General features: G+C 43.6%; 1 protein-coding gene across 1 annotated transcript; it reads right to left on the bottom strand.

Annotated features, from left to right (window-relative positions):
* Positions 1 to 14,422: 14,422 nt before the first annotated feature.
* LOC125517479 (phosphatidylinositol/phosphatidylcholine transfer protein SFH2) lies at positions 14,423 to 20,200 on the bottom strand. Its single transcript, XM_048682682.2, has 11 exons — positions 19,900 to 20,200; positions 19,767 to 19,795; positions 18,055 to 18,138; positions 17,903 to 17,956; positions 17,672 to 17,749; positions 16,429 to 16,482; positions 16,054 to 16,113; positions 15,875 to 15,970; positions 15,374 to 15,475; positions 15,198 to 15,278; positions 14,423 to 14,996 (listed from the first exon to the last, which is right to left on the bottom strand). Exons 1-11 carry the CDS (start codon positions 19,952 to 19,954, stop codon positions 14,706 to 14,708), a joined length of 984 nt encoding a protein of 327 aa, XP_048538639.1. The 5' UTR covers positions 19,955 to 20,200; the 3' UTR covers positions 14,423 to 14,705.
* Between the last annotated feature and the right edge of the window lie 426 nt (positions 20,201 to 20,626).

The raw sequence follows: 20,626 nt of genomic DNA, 5'->3' as shown, positions 1-20,626 counted from the left end.
TTTTCAAATGTTTCATATTTATGTTTCATCAAGAAGATATACCCATATCTTACTCAAATCATCTGTGAAGGTCAGAAAATAACGATACCTGCCGCGAGCCTCAACACTCATCGGACTGCATACATCAGTATGTATTATTTCCAACAAGTCTGTTGCTTGCTCCATTGTTCCGGAGAACGGAGTCTTAGTCATCTTGCCCATGAGGCATGGTTCTCAAGCATCAACCGATTCATAATCAAGTGATTCCAAAAGCCCATCAGCATGGATTTTCTTCATGCGCTTTACACCAATATGACTTAAACGGCAGTGCCACAAATAAGTTGCACTATCATTATTAACTTTGCATCTTTTGGCTTCAATATTATGAATATGTGTATCACTACGATCAAGATTCAATAAACCATTCACCTTGGGTGTTTAACCATTGAAGGTTTTATTCATGCAGACAGAACAACAATTATTCTGTAACTTAAATGAATAACCGTAATGCAATAAACATGATCAAATCATATTCATGCTCAACGCAAACACCAAATAACATTTATTTAGGTTCAACACTAATCCCGAAAGTATAGGGAGTGTGCGATGATGATCATATCAATCTTGGAACTACTTCCAACACACATCGTCACATCACCCTCAACTAGTCTCTGTTTATTCTGTAACTCCTGTTTCGAGTTACTAATTTTTAGCAACCGAAGAAGTATCAAATACCCAGGGGCTACTATAAACACTAGTAAGGTGCACATCAATAACCTGTATATCAAATATACCCTTGTTCACTCTGCCATCCTTCTTATCCACCAAATATTCAGGGCATTTCCGCTTCCAGTGACCATTTTCTTTGCAGTAGAAGCACTCAGTTTCAGGCTTTAGTCTAGCTTTGGGCTTCTTCACGGAAGTGACAACTTGCTTGCCATTCTACATGAAGTTCCCTTTCTTTCCCTTTGCCCTTTCTTGAAACTAGTGGTCTTATTAATCATCAACACTTGATGCTCTTTCTTGATTTCTACCTTCATCGATTCATCATCATGAAAAGCTCAGGAATCATTTACGTCATCCCTTGCATAGTATAGTTCATCACGAAGTTCTACTAACTTGGTGATGGTGACTAGAGAATTATGTCAATCACTATCATATCTGGAATATTAACTCCCACTTGATTCAAGCGATTGTAGTACCCAGACAATATGAGCACCTGCTCACTGCTTGAGCTATTCTCCTCCATCTTTTAGCTATAGAACTTGTTGGAGACTTCATATCTCTCAACTCGGGTATTTGCTTGAAATATTAACTTCAACTCCTGGAACATCTCATATGGTCCATGACGTTCAAAACGTCTTTGAAGTCCCGATTCTAAGCCGTTAATTATGGTGCACTAAACTATCAAGTAGTCATCATATTGAGCTAGCCAAACATTCATAACGTCTGCATTTGCTCCTGCAATAGGTCTGTCACCTAGCGGTGCATCAAGGACATAATTCTTCTGTGAGGATAAACCTCAGATCACGGACCCAGTCCGCATCATTGCTACTATCATCTTTCAACTTAGTTTTCTCTAGGAACACATATAAAACATAAGGAAGCAACAACGTGAGCTATTGATCTACAAAATTATTTGCAAAATACTATCAGGACTAAGTTCATGATAAATTAAAGTTCAATTAATCATATTACTTAAGAACTCCCACTTAGATAGACATCCCTATAATCATCTAAGTGATCACGTGATCCAAATCAACTAAACCATGTCCGATCATCACGTGAGATGGAGTAGTTTTCAATCGTGAACATCACTATGTTGATCATATCTACAATATGATTCACGCTCGACCTTTCGGTCTCCGTGTTCCGAGGCCATATCTGCATATGCTAGGCTCATCAAGTTTAACCCGAGTATTCTGCGTGTGCAAAACTGGCTTGCACCCGTTGTAGATGAACGTAGAGCTTATCACACCCGATCATCATGTGGTGTCTCGGCACGACGAACTTTGGCAACGGTGTATACTCAGGGAGAACACTTTTATCTTGAAATTTAGTGAGAGATCGTCTTATAAAGCTACCGCCGAACTAAGCAAAATAAGATGTATAAAAGATAAACATCACATGCAATCAAAATATGTGACATGATATGGCCATCATCATCTTGTGCCTTTGATATCCATCTCCAAAGCATAATCATGATCTCCATCGTCACAGGCATGACACCATGATCTCCATCATCTTGATCTATATCAATGTGTCGTCACATGGTCGTCTCGCCAGCTATTGCTTTTGCAACTATTGCTATCGCATAGCGATAAAGTAAAGCAATTACATAGCACTTGCATCTTATGCAAATAAAGAGACAACCATAAGGCTTATGCCAGTAGCCGATAACTTTAACAAAACATGATCATCTCATACAACAAAATATAGCATCATGTCTTGACCATATCACATCACAAAATGCCCTACAAAAACAAGTGAGATGTCCTCTACTTTGTTGTTGCAAGTTTTACGTGGCTGCTACAGGCTGAGCAAGAACCGTTCTTACCTACGCATCAAAACCACAACGATAGTTCGTCAAGAGTGTTGTTTTAACCTTCACAAGGACGGGCGTAGCCACACTCGGTTCAACTAAAGTTGGAGAAACTGACACCCGTCAGCCACCTGTGTGCAAAGCACGTCGGTAGAACCAGTCTCGCGTAAGCGTAGCGTAATGTCGGTCCGGGCCGCTTCATCCAACAATACCGCTGAACCAAAGTATGACATGCTCGTAAGCAGTATGACTTGTATCGCCCACAACTCACTTGTGTTCTACTCGTGCGTATAACATCTACGCATAAACCTGGCTCGGATGCCACTGTTGGGTAACGTAGTAATTTCAAAAAAAAATCCTACACGCATGCAGGATCATGGTGATGCATAGCAACGAGATGGGAGAGTGTGTCCACGTACCCTCGTAGACCAAAAGCGGAAGCGTTAGCACAACGCATTTGATGTAGTCAGTCTTCACGATTTGACTCATCCAAGTACCGAACGCACGGCACCTCCGAGTTCAGCACACGTTCAGCTCGATGACGTCCCGCGAGCTCCAATCCAGCAAAGCTTCATGGGAGAGTTTCGTCAGCACGACGGTGTGATGACGGTGATGATGATGCTATCGACACAGGGCTTCGCCTAAGCACCGCTACGATATGATCGAGGTGGATTATGGTGGAGGGGGCACCGCACACGGCTAAGAGATCAATGATCAATTGTTGTGTCTCCAAGGGGTGCCCCCCTCCCCGTATATAAAGGAGTGGAGGAGGGGGAGGGCCGTCCCTCTCTATGGCGCGCCCTAGGGGAGTCCTACTCCCACCAGGAGTAGGATTCCCCCTTTCCTAGTAGAACTAGGAGCCCATCCAAGTAGTAGGAGTAGGAGAGAAGGAAAGGGAAAAGAGAAGAGAAGGAAGGAGGGGGCGCCGCCCCTCCCCCTAGTCCAATTCGGACTAAGTATTGGGGGGCGCGCAGTCTCTCCTCTCTCTTTCCCCTAAAGCCCAATAAGGCCCATATACTCCCTGGCGAATTCTCGTAACCCTCCGGTACTCCGAAAAATACCCAAATCACTCGGAACCTTTCCGATGTCCGAATATAGTCATCCAATATATCGATCTTTACGTCTCGACCATTTCGAGACTCCTCGCCATGTCCCCGATCTCATCCGGGACTCCGAACTACCTTCAGTACATCAAAACACAAAAACTCATAATACCGATCGTCACCGAACTTTAAGCGTGCGGACCCTACGGGTTCGAGAACTATGTAGACATGACCGAGACACGTCTACGGTCAATAACCAATAGCGGAACCTGGATGCTCATATTGGCTCCCACATATTCTACGAAGATGTTTATCGGTCAAACCGCATAACAACATACGTTGTTCCCTTTGTCATCGGTATGTTACTTGCCCGAGATTCGATCGTCGGTATCTCAATACCTAGTTCAATCTCGTTACCGGCAAGTCTCTTTACTCGTTCTGTAATACATCATCCCGCAACTAACTCATTAGTTACAATGCTTGCAAGGCTTATAGTGATGTGCATTACCGAGTGGGCCCAGAGATACCTCTCCGACAATCGGAGTGACAAATCCTAATCTCGAAATACGCCAACTCAACAAGTACCTTCGGAGACACCTGTAGAGCACCTTTATAATCACCCAGTTACGTTGTGACGTTTGCTAGCACACAAAGTGTTCCTCCGGTAAACGGGAGTTGCATAATCTCATAGTCATAGGAACATGTATAAGTCGTGAAGAAAGCAATAGCAACAAACTAAAGGATCATTGTGCTAAGCTAACGGAATGGGTCAAGTCAATCACACCATTCTCCTAATGATGTGATCCCGTTTATCAAATGACAACTCATGTCTATGGTTAGGAAACATAACCATCTTTGATCAACGAGCTAGTCAAGTAGAGGGATACTAGTGACACTTTGTTTGTCTATGTATTCACACATGTATTATGTTTCCGGTTAATACAATTCTAGCATGAATAATAAACATTTATCATGATATAAGGAAATAAATAATAACTTTATTATTGCCTTTAGGGCATATTTCCTTCACCTGCATGGCCACATTGAGCCATCTGAGGTTCGGCAGCCCCAAACCTCTAGCCCATTTCGGTGCACATACTGAATCCCAGGCGACCGTGCAGTTGCCACCATTCGCAACAACCCTCCTGCACCAGAGGAACCCTCTGCACACCTTGTTTATCGATGTAATAGTCGTCATCAGGAGATCCAAGGCCATCATGGGATGAGTGGGCATGGCGCATAGCACTGACTGGACCAAAGTTAGTTGTCCACTCTTTGGCATTAACGTTGCCTTCCACTTGGGTAAGCAATTCGCCATCTGATCAACAAGGTATTGCAACTGCGCCAGTGATTGCTTCCTTAATGACAAAGGCAGGCCCAGGTATTTGATTGGAAAGGACTCTCTCGGGCATCCTAGCTCCACACTTGCCATAGTGATTTCCTGATCACTGCATCTTATTGGGAGGGCAGCTGATTTCTCCATATTTATCCGCAGGCCTGACGCCTCCCCAAACATCTCGAAGATACGCTTACAAATCTCAAGCTCCACCGGTTTAGGTTTGATGAACACCACCACATCATCCACAAAGATGGACAAACGTTGCTCATTCCTCTACGAGCCAAGGGCTCCAATATGGCCTCTACTCGTGGCTCGCTCAAACAACCTTTGCAAGGGCTCCATCGTAAGGATAAATAACATCGGCGATATCGGGTCACCTTGCCTCAGCCCCTTGCAGTTATATATTGTGTCCCTGGGGTCTCCATTCACCTTAATCTTGACGGTGGATGTCGCAAGAATCCCATAGATCCATGATCTCCACCTAGGTCCAAAACCAAGTTGATGCATCACCTCAATTAGGAATGGCCATTGGACGGAGTCAAACGCCTTCGATATATCAAGCTTGAGTAATACCGCGGGGCTTCTTAGAGCATTCAGCCTGCGAGCAGTACTTTGGACCAACATGAAGTTGTCGTGCAGAGATCTACCCTTCACGAAGGCACTTAGATGGTTCCCCACAAGCTTCGGAAGTTGTAGCACCAATCTACAAGCAAGCACCTTCTCGAAGATTTTTCATAGCCCCATGTACGAGGTTAATTGGCCTAAAGTCAGGCACCATCCCATTCTTCATGCAGAACTCCTTAGTGGCTTGTGAGTGTTTGTATTATCCTTCTTTGAAATACCCAAAGGGACATGTAAAAGACAAGATTTCTATAGAATCACGATTCTTCCAGGGAGGGGGGAGCCAACACGGCTCCCTGCCTACACCCCCTGCCTGCTTGGTCGGCGCCCCGTGGGAAGTCATGCGACAATTGTGCTTCAACTGCGGCATTGTGAGCCATTTTCGCTCCTAGTGCACGGTGCCCCCATGTTTCCCCGTAGAGGGAGTTTTCGGGTTATGGGGTCGATGGCGGGTTTTATTACATCGACATGGCATCGGAGGTGATACCCGTCCAACCGCACCTGGCTGCTATCTCGGTGGTGCTGGAACAGGACTTGGACCATCTATGGAGGTCATTGCCGATGTCATCCAAGCCGAGCGTTGTGACTACATCACCGACATCTTCACTTGGAGGTCATTGCCGACGTCATCAAAGCCGAGCCCTATGACTACATCATCGACATCTTCACGAGGAGGTCATTGCCGATGTCATCAAAGCCGAGCCTTCCTTACTGTTTTCTTTTTGGAGTCGTCGGTTTGGACAAAGTTCCTCGTAGTATAAGTGTCACAAAGCAACGTGATGTTAAGGTTCTCTTTTACATAGTAGATAGCTCTACAGGTTCTTGACATGATATTAACCTTCGTAAGCAAAGAAGGGGACAAACATTCTTAATTTGAGAAGTTTCTCACTAGTGGCAAGGGGGGAAAGAATGTAGGAGGGATCTTGTTGTGCACTGGATGCAAATTGGATAGAGAAAATGGAAGACGAAAAAATTGTTAAATTGTACAGTGAAAGGGGAAAAAGCAAAAGAGAAAATGGAAGATGAAAAAATTTGTTAAATTGTAGGTGAAAAAAAGCAACCATTGTCCAAACCGTCTATGGAGGTCATTGCCGATGTCATCCAAGCCGAGCGTTGTGACTACATCACCGACATCTTCACTTGGAGGTCATTGCCGACGTCATCAAAGCCGAGCCCTATGACTACATCATCGACATCTTCACGAGGAGGTCATTGCCGATGTCATCAAAGCCGAGCCTTCCTTACTGTTTTCTTTTTGGAGTCGTCGGTTTGGACAAAGTTCCTCGTAGTATAAGTGTCACAAAGCAACGTGATGTTAAGGTTCTCTTTTACATAGTAGATAGCTCTACAGGTTCTTGACATGATATTAACCTTCGTAAGCAAAGAAGGGGACAAACATTCTTAATTTGAGAAGTTTCTCACTAGTGGCAAGGGGGGAAAGAATGTAGGAGGGATCTTGTTGTGCACTGGATGCAAATTGGATAGAGAAAATGGAAGACGAAAAAATTGTTAAATTGTACAGTGAAAGGGGAAAAAGCAAAAGAGAAAATGGAAGATGAAAAAATTTGTTAAATTGTAGGTGAAAAAAAGCAACCATTGTCCAAACCGTCTATGGAGGTCATTGCCGATGTCATCCAAGCCGAGCGTTGTGACTACATCACCGACATCTTCACTTGGAGGTCATTGCCGACGTCATCAAAGCCGAGCCCTATGACTACATCATCGACATCTTCACGAGGAGGTCATTGCCGATGTCATCAAAGCCGAGCCTTCCTTACTGTTTTCTTTTTGGAGTCGTCGGTTTGGACAAAGTTCCTCGTAGTATAAGTGTCACAAAGCAACGTGATGTTAAGGTTCTCTTTTACATAGTAGATAGCTCTACAGGTTCTTGACATGATATTAACCTTCGTAAGCAAAGAAGGGGACAAACATTCTTAATTTGAGAAGTTTCTCACTAGTGGCAAGGGGGGAAAGAATGTAGGAGGGATCTTGTTGTGCACTGGATGCAAATTGGATAGAGAAAATGGAAGACGAAAAAATTGTTAAATTGTACAGTGAAAGGGGAAAAAGCAAAAGAGAAAATGGAAGATGAAAAAATTTGTTAAATTGTAGGTGAAAAAAAGCAACCATTGTCCAAACCGTCTATGGAGGTCATTGCCGATGTCATCCAAGCCGAGCGTTGTGACTACATCACCGACATCTTCACTTGGAGGTCATTGCCGACGTCATCAAAGCCGAGCCCTATGACTACATCATCGACATCTTCACGAGGAGGTCATTGCCGATGTCATCAAAGCCGAGCCTTCCTTACTGTTTTCTTTTTGGAGTCGTCGGTTTGGACAAAGTTCCTCGTAGTATAAGTGTCACAAAGCAACGTGATGTTAAGGTTCTCTTTTACATAGTAGATAGCTCTACAGGTTCTTGACATGATATTAACCTTCGTAAGCAAAGAAGGGGACAAACATTCTTAATTTGAGAAGTTTCTCACTAGTGGCAAGGGGGGAAAGAATGTAGGAGGGATCTTGTTGTGCACTGGATGCAAATTGGATAGAGAAAATGGAAGACGAAAAAATTGTTAAATTGTACAGTGAAAGGGGAAAAAGCAAAAGAGAAAATGGAAGATGAAAAAATTTGTTAAATTGTAGGTGAAAAAAAGCAACCATTGTCCAAACCGTCTATGGAGGTCATTGCCGATGTCATCCAAGCCGAGCGTTGTGACTACATCACCGACATCTTCACTTGGAGGTCATTGCCGACGTCATCAAAGCCGAGCCCTATGACTACATCATCGACATCTTCACGAGGAGGTCATTGCCGATGTCATCAAAGCCGAGCCTTCCTTACTGTTTTCTTTTTGGAGTCGTCGGTTTGGACAAAGTTCCTCGTAGTATAAGTGTCACAAAGCAACGTGATGTTAAGGTTCTCTTTTACATAGTAGATAGCTCTACAGGTTCTTGACATGATATTAACCTTCGTAAGCAAAGAAGGGGACAAACATTCTTAATTTGAGAAGTTTCTCACTAGTGGCAAGGGGGGAAAGAATGTAGGAGGGATCTTGTTGTGCACTGGATGCAAATTGGATAGAGAAAATGGAAGACGAAAAAATTGTTAAATTGTACAGTGAAAGGGGAAAAAGCAAAAGAGAAAATGGAAGATGAAAAAATTTGTTAAATTGTAGGTGAAAAAAAGCAACCATTGTCCAAACCGTCTATGGAGGTCATTGCCGATGTCATCCAAGCCGAGCGTTGTGACTACATCACCGACATCTTCACTTGGAGGTCATTGCCGACGTCATCAAAGCCGAGCCCTATGACTACATCATCGACATCTTCACGAGGAGGTCATTGCCGATGTCATCAAAGCCGAGCCTTCCTTACTGTTTTCTTTTTGGAGTCGTCGGTTTGGACAAAGTTCCTCGTAGTATAAGTGTCACAAAGCAACGTGATGTTAAGGTTCTCTTTTACATAGTAGATAGCTCTACAGGTTCTTGACATGATATTAACCTTCGTAAGCAAAGAAGGGGACAAACATTCTTAATTTGAGAAGTTTCTCACTAGTGGCAAGGGGGGAAAGAATGTAGGAGGGATCTTGTTGTGCACTGGATGCAAATTGGATAGAGAAAATGGAAGACGAAAAAATTGTTAAATTGTACAGTGAAAGGGGAAAAAGCAAAAGAGAAAATGGAAGATGAAAAAATTTGTTAAATTGTAGGTGAAAAAAAGCAACCATTGTCCAAACCGTCTATGGAGGTCATTGCCGATGTCATCCAAGCCGAGCGTTGTGACTACATCACCGACATCTTCACTTGGAGGTCATTGCCGACGTCATCAAAGCCGAGCCCTATGACTACATCATCGACATCTTCACGAGGAGGTCATTGCCGATGTCATCAAAGCCGAGCCTTCCTTACTGTTTTCTTTTTGGAGTCGTCGGTTTGGACAAAGTTCCTCGTAGTATAAGTGTCACAAAGCAACGTGATGTTAAGGTTCTCTTTTACATAGTAGATAGCTCTACAGGTTCTTGACATGATATTAACCTTCGTAAGCAAAGAAGGGGACAAACATTCTTAATTTGAGAAGTTTCTCACTAGTGGCAAGGGGGGAAAGAATGTAGGAGGGATCTTGTTGTGCACTGGATGCAAATTGGATAGAGAAAATGGAAGACGAAAAAATTGTTAAATTGTACAGTGAAAGGGGAAAAAGCAAAAGAGAAAATGGAAGATGAAAAAATTTGTTAAATTGTAGGTGAAAAAAAGCAACCATTGTCCAAACCGTCTATGGAGGTCATTGCCGATGTCATCCAAGCCGAGCGTTGTGACTACATCACCGACATCTTCACTTGGAGGTCATTGCCGACGTCATCAAAGCCGAGCCCTATGACTACATCATCGACATCTTCACGAGGAGGTCATTGCCGATGTCATCAAAGCCGAGCCTTCCTTACTGTTTTCTTTTTGGAGTCGTCGGTTTGGACAAAGTTCCTCGTAGTATAAGTGTCACAAAGCAACGTGATGTTAAGGTTCTCTTTTACATAGTAGATAGCTCTACAGGTTCTTGACATGATATTAACCTTCGTAAGCAAAGAAGGGGACAAACATTCTTAATTTGAGAAGTTTCTCACTAGTGGCAAGGGGGGAAAGAATGTAGGAGGGATCTTGTTGTGCACTGGATGCAAATTGGATAGAGAAAATGGAAGACGAAAAAATTGTTAAATTGTACAGTGAAAGGGGAAAAAGCAAAAGAGAAAATGGAAGATGAAAAAATTTGTTAAATTGTAGGTGAAAAAAAGCAACCATTGTCCAAACCGTCTATGGAGGTCATTGCCGATGTCATCCAAGCCGAGCGTTGTGACTACATCACCGACATCTTCACTTGGAGGTCATTGCCGACGTCATCAAAGCCGAGCCCTATGACTACATCATCGACATCTTCACGAGGAGGTCATTGCCGATGTCATCAAAGCCGAGCCTTCCTTACTGTTTTCTTTTTGGAGTCGTCGGTTTGGACAAAGTTCCTCGTAGTATAAGTGTCACAAAGCAACGTGATGTTAAGGTTCTCTTTTACATAGTAGATAGCTCTACAGGTTCTTGACATGATATTAACCTTCGTAAGCAAAGAAGGGGACAAACATTCTTAATTTGAGAAGTTTCTCACTAGTGGCAAGGGGGGAAAGAATGTAGGAGGGATCTTGTTGTGCACTGGATGCAAATTGGATAGAGAAAATGGAAGACGAAAAAATTGTTAAATTGTACAGTGAAAGGGGAAAAAGCAAAAGAGAAAATGGAAGATGAAAAAATTTGTTAAATTGTAGGTGAAAAAAAGCAACCATTGTCCAAACCGTCTATGGAGGTCATTGCCGATGTCATCCAAGCCGAGCGTTGTGACTACATCACCGACATCTTCACTTGGAGGTCATTGCCGACGTCATCAAAGCCGAGCCCTATGACTACATCATCGACATCTTCACGAGGAGGTCATTGCCGATGTCATCAAAGCCGAGCCTTCCTTACTGTTTTCTTTTTGGAGTCGTCGGTTTGGACAAAGTTCCTCGTAGTATAAGTGTCACAAAGCAACGTGATGTTAAGGTTCTCTTTTACATAGTAGATAGCTCTACAGGTTCTTGACATGATATTAACCTTCGTAAGCAAAGAAGGGGACAAACATTCTTAATTTGAGAAGTTTCTCACTAGTGGCAAGGGGGGAAAGAATGTAGGAGGGATCTTGTTGTGCACTGGATGCAAATTGGATAGAGAAAATGGAAGACGAAAAAATTGTTAAATTGTACAGTGAAAGGGGAAAAAGCAAAAGAGAAAATGGAAGATGAAAAAATTTGTTAAATTGTAGGTGAAAAAAAGCAACCATTGTCCAAACCGTCTATGGAGGTCATTGCCGATGTCATCCAAGCCGAGCGTTGTGACTACATCACCGACATCTTCACTTGGAGGTCATTGCCGACGTCATCAAAGCCGAGCCCTATGACTACATCATCGACATCTTCACGAGGAGGTCATTGCCGATGTCATCAAAGCCGAGCCTTCCTTACTGTTTTCTTTTTGGAGTCGTCGGTTTGGACAAAGTTCCTCGTAGTATAAGTGTCACAAAGCAATGTGATGTTAAGGTTCTCTTTTACATAGTAGATAGCTCTACAGGTTCTTGACATGATATTAACCTTCGTAAGCAAAGAAGGGGACAAACATTCTTAATTTGAGAAGTTTCTCACTAGTGGCAAGGGGGGGAAAGAATGTAGGAGGGATCTTGTTGTGCACTGGATGCAAATTGGATAGAGAAAATGGAAGACGAAAAAATTGTTAAATTGTACAGTGAAAGGGGAAAAAGCAAAAGAGAAAATGGAAGAGGAAAAAAATTGTTAAATTGTAGGTGAATAAAAGCAACCATTGTCCAAACCGTGGGAGGGTACTATGACACCAGTACACCAGAGATGCACATCCAGGGAATCGAACCCTGGTCAGTACCGTGGGAGGGTAATATGATACCACTACAACAGATGAGCTTCTTGTTCAGGATCACACAAGAGCCCTTAATATAACGGTAGCAGAGAAGACGTGAACCGAAATTATACCAGGATCATAATACGCTAGTCCCTCCATTGCTTTGGAGGATCACTTCCAAAACCATCTGGCCGTCCACAGGGACTAGCCTCCTGGGCCCTCGCGCTATCGCCGTATAATCCATCTTGTGAGAGAAAGACTAAGCTGATCGAGTCCTTACATATTTTTGTTCGTTACTGACACCATAAGCGAAGCTTCATGCCCCGTCTGATACAGTAATAACGTCGTCAAGCGATGTGATACCACGTAAAGCATATATTAATTCCAGAGTTATACTAGTATTACACAGGAATTCTTAGGTATGCTTGCCCCTTGGCATGGACAGGCAGAAACAAACATGGGACATTTTTCCTGTCGTCCCTCGCAGTAGGCTTGATGAGATCATTCGCTGTGTCGCCTCAGTTTACCTTCTTTCAGCCGCCGGAACAGAGTGCTCTTCTTCATACCCAAGGCCTCGGCTAGCTCTCGAATCGTCATGCGTCCATCCAGGGGCAGCCCACGTAAAGCGTCAGGGTCAAGCTCCACCCGCCTGCGGCCGCAGTTCTTAGGCCTCTTGCTCGCCACGGCATGTATTCCACCACGCAGCGCCCGATCGTCCATATGCGCCACTCCACGCTTCATAATGCCACCAGGCACCAGCGTTCCTATGTACTCCTAAAAGCATGCTGTATATGTGACGGCGTTCGTCGTCTGTGTACTGCGTTGTGAAGTAATTCTACAAAATGGAAGCACAAGCTAGATTACAATTATAGGCATCATAATTCTACCAAAAGTAATTCTAGTACAGTTCATATTAATTGATACATGTGTTGTGATCAATACTCTATGCATATTTGGGTATATAAAATCAAATGCCCTACACATATTATCCGACAGTGTGCAATTAATTAAACATCAATAATTGGGCAAAAACTAATCCTGCTATAAATCATATTCAGAAATGGTGTATACAGCAGTTGCGTCATGCATGGGGCATAAATGATGTGAACAATAGAAGTGCAACTATGTGAGTATGAGCCGAGATCATGGAGCATAAAATACTAAACTAACAAATTGTTTCAAAGATACTAGTAACATTTTCCGTCAATTGCACCATCCAAAGTACGTTGTACAACACAGACAAACAAATACAAACTGAATTCGTGATTTTACGAAGAAAATCTATTTGAAGCTAAGAAATCATGAAGGAGATGGACATGTATGGCATGCACAACCAAGATACTAAACAGAAGTGTACAAACCCTAACTGATAAGTGTGAACTATATATTCTTGGTCTATTCAACGTCCGGCAATGGAGTACAACTGCAAGAACATGAACAACTTACTCAAGTCGAAGCCTCGGCCGCTGCCGCCCACATCACCTCCGCCGCCCCCACCGTTGCCACCGGCCGGCGTCCGAGTGAACTCCTCCACCGCCCCCTGCGTGGTAGCCGTGGATGTCCGAGCGACTGCCTCCGTGGCTGGCAAAGTCTCCATGGTCCGCACCTTGTCCGTCCGCCCCATCTCTTCTATGGCCGGCGCCATCAGCTCGTCCGTACTCTTGTATCTCCTCACACTCCCAGTCCCAGTGGATGGGTTGATTCAGATCGAATAGAGCCATCGTTTCGGACGGCTAGGTTTGGAAGAAGAAGAAGAAGAAGAAGAAGAAGAAGAAGAAGGGAGATTAACTGGTGCGGGGCGCGATGGAGCTTGCATTGCATGAGGGTTCGGAGACCCATGCGACCAAGCGCTTCTAGCGAGAGAATTTTTTTACTCCCTCCGTTCACTTTTGTAAGACCTTTTAGACATTTAAGATATCATCTAAAACAGTTCAATTTCAGCTGTCTTAAACGACTTATAAAAGTGAACAGATGGGTAAAACAAATTAACGGGTCTAGCTAGAGATTTTAGTGAAGAAGGGCCGGCGTGGCCAGGCCATGGCCGGGCTTCCTCGGCCTCCGGCTCCGGGTAGAAAAACGGCCTGAGCTCCGGAAGAAGAAGAAAAAAAACTGAGACGCCTACCATACCGGGACGATGAGGGGATCGTCGAAGATGGTTACATCTGGACCTCACGCGTTTGTTGCTGCCAAAGCGGTTTTCCCCTTTGCCACGCACGCACGCATACGTTCCCGTTCCATCCCAAGCCAATCGCCCCGCGCTCCAACGCACATCGCCGACGACGCGCGCGGAGCCATCTGCGGAGACCCGGAGAGCAAGCGGGCTCAGAACCGGGCGTGAGCCCACCACGGCGTTGCTCCGCCGCTGCTTCGTGCTAGGTCCCATCCTATCCTACCCTGCTCATCCTCCCACCTCATGTTTGCAGAACTGCGCTGAAGCTTACAAGCTGTCATAATAAACATCCATCATCCATGGATCTTGTTATAGTACCAGTACCAGTTTAACATATGCAGGTTCTATGCTAATGAATATACACTGTCCGGTTCATCTCTTCCAGCTATGATCCCAGGCCGGCATCACCCTATGCATCACGGAGCCTTCGCTACTATATCCCCCCAGGGGGCCGGGGGGATACAACCAACATGGACAGGTTAAATCGTCAGTTTCATCGGAGGTGGCTTGCATTGGTTAAGGTGCTCCGCATGCATATGGCCGTCTTCGGTGGTGGCGCAGCGTCAAACCTTGTGGCCGTTGGTCGACCCATTCTGCTCCCCCATCTTGTGGAACTCGGCCTGGATCACCTCCACGATCTTCGCATCGTTTGGGTCGGGCTCCGGGATGCTCACATGCAATGATCCCATCTTGAGGAGCTCCTTGTGCGACGATTGCTGGTTGGTGAGCTCGTAGAGCTCTTTGTGGAAAGGATGGTCTGGGGAGAAGCAATCGTCGGCGTTGGAAGATGAATGCTTGGATGAGCCTGATCCCTCTCGTCGGCAGAAATGGGGGAGAGCTGAGTAGTCCATAATCTACACAATTTGAGCAAGGGACATGTCACTCTAACTTTGGATTTCAGACAAAATAAATGCTACACAAAGGTAATGTTTTCTTCTCCACCACCATGTTGGTGGTACCTATATTTGCAGTAGTAGTAATATTTTACTCAGCGGTTAAGAATCTATGCAAAGACAACAATACGAGAGAGTAACAAAGTAATAACTAAAAAATACCTTTAGAAGTTCATCTCTCCCACAACCACTCAAAACTTTAACCTTCTTTTTTGTCCTCTCCTGCAATAGGGGCTTCACAACCTACCAGTATGCTCAAATGAAATGACAGTTAGCATTCACTACAAAATTTGCTGATACAATCTGAGGACGGCCTTTTGATGGAAAAATCATTGTACCTTCCAGCATGCAGAGAATATATATGGAACATTAACTATGTAATATGTCTCTGACTTTTCAGGGTAGTTCAGATCATCAACAGTTGATATTGAACTCAGCATCTGTAATCCAAACAACAGCAAAAATGTCACGCTAGCTCACCATAACACATAAGCAACACAAGTAATGACCACTCTGCAATTTTACCAGAAAAATAAATATTATGGCACAAAAACAACAACTTGTCCTGTAATATTAGTATTAACATTTATGTTAGTTTTTTTTATGCTAGACTGTGTTGACCTCTACGGTAGACAGGTAAACATCCAAGATTTAAGAGTAATTCCTCTAAAAATTTAACGTGGTAAGGTAAAACCTGAGTGCCAGTGTGGTCATATCCCTTGATGTATTAAAACATGCTTATTTCAGCAGCATTTAAGTCCATTCATGTATAGGACAAGGATAATGTTATACTTGCTCAGAGAAGAAAACCATTTTGAGAAGACTATAATAATATGTACCTTCATTTGGCTCAGTGCTGACAACTTTAAACCAGTCATGTCGAGAACTTTAACGCAAGTGGTGATCGGGCGTCCAAACTTTTCCGTCAACATGGGCTAAGTGTGATGTGAACAAACATAAGAAGAAGGATGTGTGTTAACATAAAAATTAAGATTTGAGCATTTAGCTCGACACTTACCAAAATTATGCGATCACGGTATTCGTTAATCTGAATATGAGATTGCACATAGTAGTGCACCTGAAAAGGAAACAGATCAACTTCAGTTGACAAAATGGGGAAATGGTACTCCAGAACTAGCATAAGTTGGTTGATTAGTTGATCCCATAAAAGAGGTACGCATTACTTCAATAACAAGGTATTGGCAGTAAGATATAACTATGTCAACCACTAAACAGGGATCATATCATTTTAATACCCAACAAATATACTTAAGTTACATGAACCTCAAAACGGTATCTAGTCTACACTATGGAAGGTGAAAACTATCAAGTTTCATAGTTTTTGTCGTAGCCTACTTAACAAATACGGAGTAGTAAGCATCTAAGAAAGTACCGAAGCTTTGTCATATGTGCTCTGACCAACACCAATGCCAAAAACTGGAAGACCCTGCCAACAAGAGAGAAAAAATCAAAACAAATTATTAGGAGTCTAAAACTCAACTAAGGCTCTGTTCGGTAATCAACCGCTCCCGGAATCTGCGGAGCGGGGAAACCGCAACTCCTACATTTTGAACCGCAACTCCTACATTTTGAACTGCAGCTCCACCAACTCCGCTCCCGGAGTTGTGGAGCGGAGTGGTACCGAACAGGGCCTAAATCCTTTCTTTACTACTCGTCAAAAATGCTCTTATATTATGGGACGGAGGGAGTAGTATTATAAAAATCTAAATTGGTGGCGGTTCGTTCATATTACATATGTTGTCAACCACTCTATGCAGTACATATGGTTGATTGGGCTTACATTTTGAGATAAACTATTTTATACGAGCTCAAGGACTGGTGGCACAAGCATTTAAACAACTGATAATATATAATAAATCCGTAGCAGCGCACAAGCATTTAGCTGGGTTTATTAACAACCACACTACCAGTAATTTTTTGGTGGGCTAGTTAAAAAAAACATTAATGGGCAGAGACTTGGGTAACACATAGCAAGCAACAGCATAACTAATTCATGAAATTTCAGACCCATTCGGTGAAAGGGCCGATAACTCTTTGATGGTGTGTTACAAGAAGTCAAAGAACATTATCTGATGTTGTCCTACAGGATGACACATTTAGTGGGAACGGACAATGACACAGAAATAAATGAGGAACATGCCCTAACCCCCAGCATGTCTTAATAATAAAGGAATATTAAGCCAGCAGCAATAATCACAGCTTCAAGCAAGAGATATCCTAAAGCGCCATGCTTTATTTTTGAACTTAACCATACCTAAGCTTATGTCATAGTTTGCTAAACACTAACAGTCCCTTGGGCTCTTCCTAGCTAGAAGGTCCGTCACAACTCACAACTTTGCAGCTCTGACTGGGACAACATTCTGTGGAAGATTGCAGATCAACAAAAATAAACATTAACCTCTTCAATTCTGCCAACTTTGTTCAGTAGTATCCGTTCATTTGTCAATAAAAATAATTTGATTAACCGGTAGACGTGACCTAGAACACTAACAGCTAAAAGGGTGTGCCCATTTTCTTGCACACAAACATGCATGGAAACAAGTAGTTGCATCATGAATTCATGATCAATTATTCAGGATAAGAAACATATTACTAGTGTTAGTAGATAGCTATACCTCCTTGGTGTATCCTGAGAGTCCAACAAGTTGTGAATCACGTATTGATCTGTATAAATCTACTGGGAGTATAGGTCTCTGTACATGTCCAATGTAGTCAGAGATTAGTGATTAACAGAATACATGAAATAAGATAGAGCCTGAAATTGTATACGGATAAGAGATCCTGCCATGCTAGTAAGATCTTAGTACCTAACAGGATTATTATTATAACCCATAAGGATTACTCACCTCCAATACACTATCAATTTCATTTTCAATCCTCCAATTCAAAGAATCTACAAGCTGCAGAAACAATATTCAAACCCAATTAAGCAGTTAATAACCTTAAGAATATAATTTATCTGTTCCTTTATTGGATGAGAAAATATGAGAAAGACTACCATTTTATGAGCCTTGGAAACATTCCATTCTCTAGCCTTGAGAAAGCGCAACATTGTTTCTCTAGGGTGGCCTTGGTGCACATTCTGAAATAAACAAGATATGTTTACAAACCTCCGCAACCACTGATAAAAGTGATTTATTCCAAATATTTAAATAGCTGCAGATGCATGAAATTCTGATCTGCAATTCATCTGATTATGGTTTATGAAACTAATAAGAAACTTCCAAAATAATTCTTCTATGAACCAAAATATTTTTTACTGTTACATAACATATCGACAGTCATTTGTGATTGGGTTCCACCAATGAAAATCATAAAAATCTAAGGCTAGAATTAAACCTTCCAGATAGAGATAGAAGTGGTCATTTACTGATTTCTGCCCCACTAGTGGTAGCTATTTTCTTGCAATACAACAGTAGCTAAAAAGGGCTACAAAAAAGGAATATAACTCAAGGTTGGTTTATTTGGCCACTCAAATTTATTAACATTTGATGAGCCTTCAATGACCAAAAGAAAGAAAATGCAAAGACAAATAGTAATATCTATATCACCTTTGATGATTATACAAATTACTGGTGTAGTAGTTACATGTACTACCAAAAGTAACAGTATGTGTTCTTGCAGGGCCAATTAAGTATGGATATCATGGTTCTGGTCTTATTTTCACTTCATTGGAAAATAACTAGTATTAAAAAATTATTTTCCAAAAAATGTTAAATTAATAGGGGTAAATAGCAAATTGGACAGGATTGGTCAGAATCAGACATTGTTCAGTTGAATCCGGCACATCCCTAGGTGCCGCAACAAATTGAACTGATTCTGCACTTCTGATGAGTTCTGAATTGCAATGCAGTGTTGCCATCCCAATTTCACTACACTAACAATTACGCTTCAAATAAGTTGGCATTGCTTACCTTCAAGATTTAGCGCACGTGTAACATGTTTCCTCTTAATTTTATAGACATTTAATTAAATGGTAGCAGAAAGACATATTGAAATGCCGCGCCTTCACTGTTAACGTGCATGCGTCCAGATAGTTCGGTGAACATCAGAGGTCAAAAAGGGAATAATGCCACAGCAGTCGAAACGTCGTATATGATAGGTGACTGCGGACCTAATAAGATGGCAAACGGCATGATGTTTTGGCGAGTATATCCACATTAACTCAGCTCACTTAGTAGACCTGAGAACAGCAAAACGCCACCATCCATCGGCTGCATAAAACAGGATGATCCACGATGCCACCAACGAACGCCAACCCATGCAATCGTAATTGGACGTCATCGAACATGCAACGTCGGCACACTAGACAGCTAAAGCGCCACTATACCCTCGTCTCACCAACCCATAGGAAGTGCACCACCTTCAATCCCGCCTATTCGGTCATGGATGAAGGATCAAGCACTACTCTCCAAACACACCGCCCACCTGACAACTCATGACTGACAAGATCATACCTCTAGCATGTGGCATTAACCAGGAGAGGCTCAGAGATAGCCCATTTTGCAGTAAAAGATTTAGGGCATCCCAGGCTTTAGAAGAATACGCGGAGTAGCTCACTCCCCCCCCGCACCGAATCAGATCAAAAATGTAGGGCGCCGAGAATAGCTAATCTAGGCCATGATCCAGTGACAGGAGCTACGAGAATCCATAAGAATGAGTAGCAAGATCCAAGATTTGGCCGCAGGTGCACGCAGGCCAGATCCGTACCTGGAACGTCCTCCTCAGCGGCGCGTCCACTGCAAGCAAAGAACCAGATCACGTCAGGGCGCCGCCACAATCGCGAAAAGAACTCATGCTGGAGCGGAGAAGGGGAGAGAGAGGGCGAGAGTGACGCACGCACCTTGATCCATGAGGATGCCGAGCTGCCTGACGGCGTCCTCGGCGGCGGCCCCCATTGCGCGCCGCCGCGGGAGGGAGCGGCCGGGGAGCTCGAGAGATCGGCGGGGGATGGAGGGGGCTCGGTCGATTGGAAGGTGGCTCCGAGTTCTTGGTGGCGTCCTGTGGGCGCCTTGGCTTGGACGGCCGCTTCTGGTTTATGGGTGTGTGCTGCTGCTCGTCGTCTGTCGCGGTGATTGTCTGCTTGCCTGAATGAATGCTACTCTGAATGCTCCTGCCGATGCTCGGTGCGGGACGGGAGGGGGAAGCGTACGTCACACTCAACTTTTGGGGGAAGAGAGTGGGAGACAGCGATGGAAATAGAAAGTCAATGTATATGGACTGGGTTCTGGACGGCGCACGGCGAACGTTTCCACATAGAAGGCGTAAGAGCATGATGTATTCTAAGGTAGATGACGTATTCTAGGGCCTTCAACGCCGATCCTCGAATCGTCCGCAACCGTTTGGATCAGACTTGTTTTGCCATCCAACGCGGTCGTATATCGATCCGCTCGACGATCTGGACATGTTTTTTCTCGCAAACTGCAGACAAACTGGGGGACCTTGCGGGCGTCCGGACCGCTGTCACGTTCGCGTCTGACTAACCTGGCCCACCAAACAACTCCACCCGCCTCTTCTTTGCTTTCCTTCCGATGCACGCGCCACTTCCCGCACCGCATCAATGCCAGCTC

This window comes from Triticum urartu, chromosome 6A, assembly GCF_056163025.1.
Source record: "Triticum urartu cultivar PI428250 chromosome 6A, HENAU_Tu73, whole genome shotgun sequence".
Classification (NCBI taxonomy): Eukaryota; Viridiplantae; Streptophyta; class Magnoliopsida; order Poales; family Poaceae; genus Triticum; species Triticum urartu.
The sequence above is the reverse complement of the archived record's forward strand: the minus strand, read 5'-3'. Positions and strand labels throughout refer to the sequence as shown.

Excerpts from the sequence above, each read along its gene's own strand:
- LOC125517479 (XM_048682682.2), bottom strand. The coding sequence starts at position 19,954 with ATGGGGGCCGCCGCCGAGGACGCCGTCAGGCAGCTCGGCATCCTCATG. Across the intron at positions 16,483-17,671 it reads TCTCAGGATACACCAAGGAG|GGTCTTCCAGTTTTTGGCAT; the intron begins GTATAGCTATCT and ends TCTTGTTGGCAG. Across the intron at positions 15,279-15,373 it reads TATTCTCTGCATGCTGGAAG|GTTGTGAAGCCCCTATTGCA; the intron begins GTACAATGATTT and ends GCATACTGGTAG.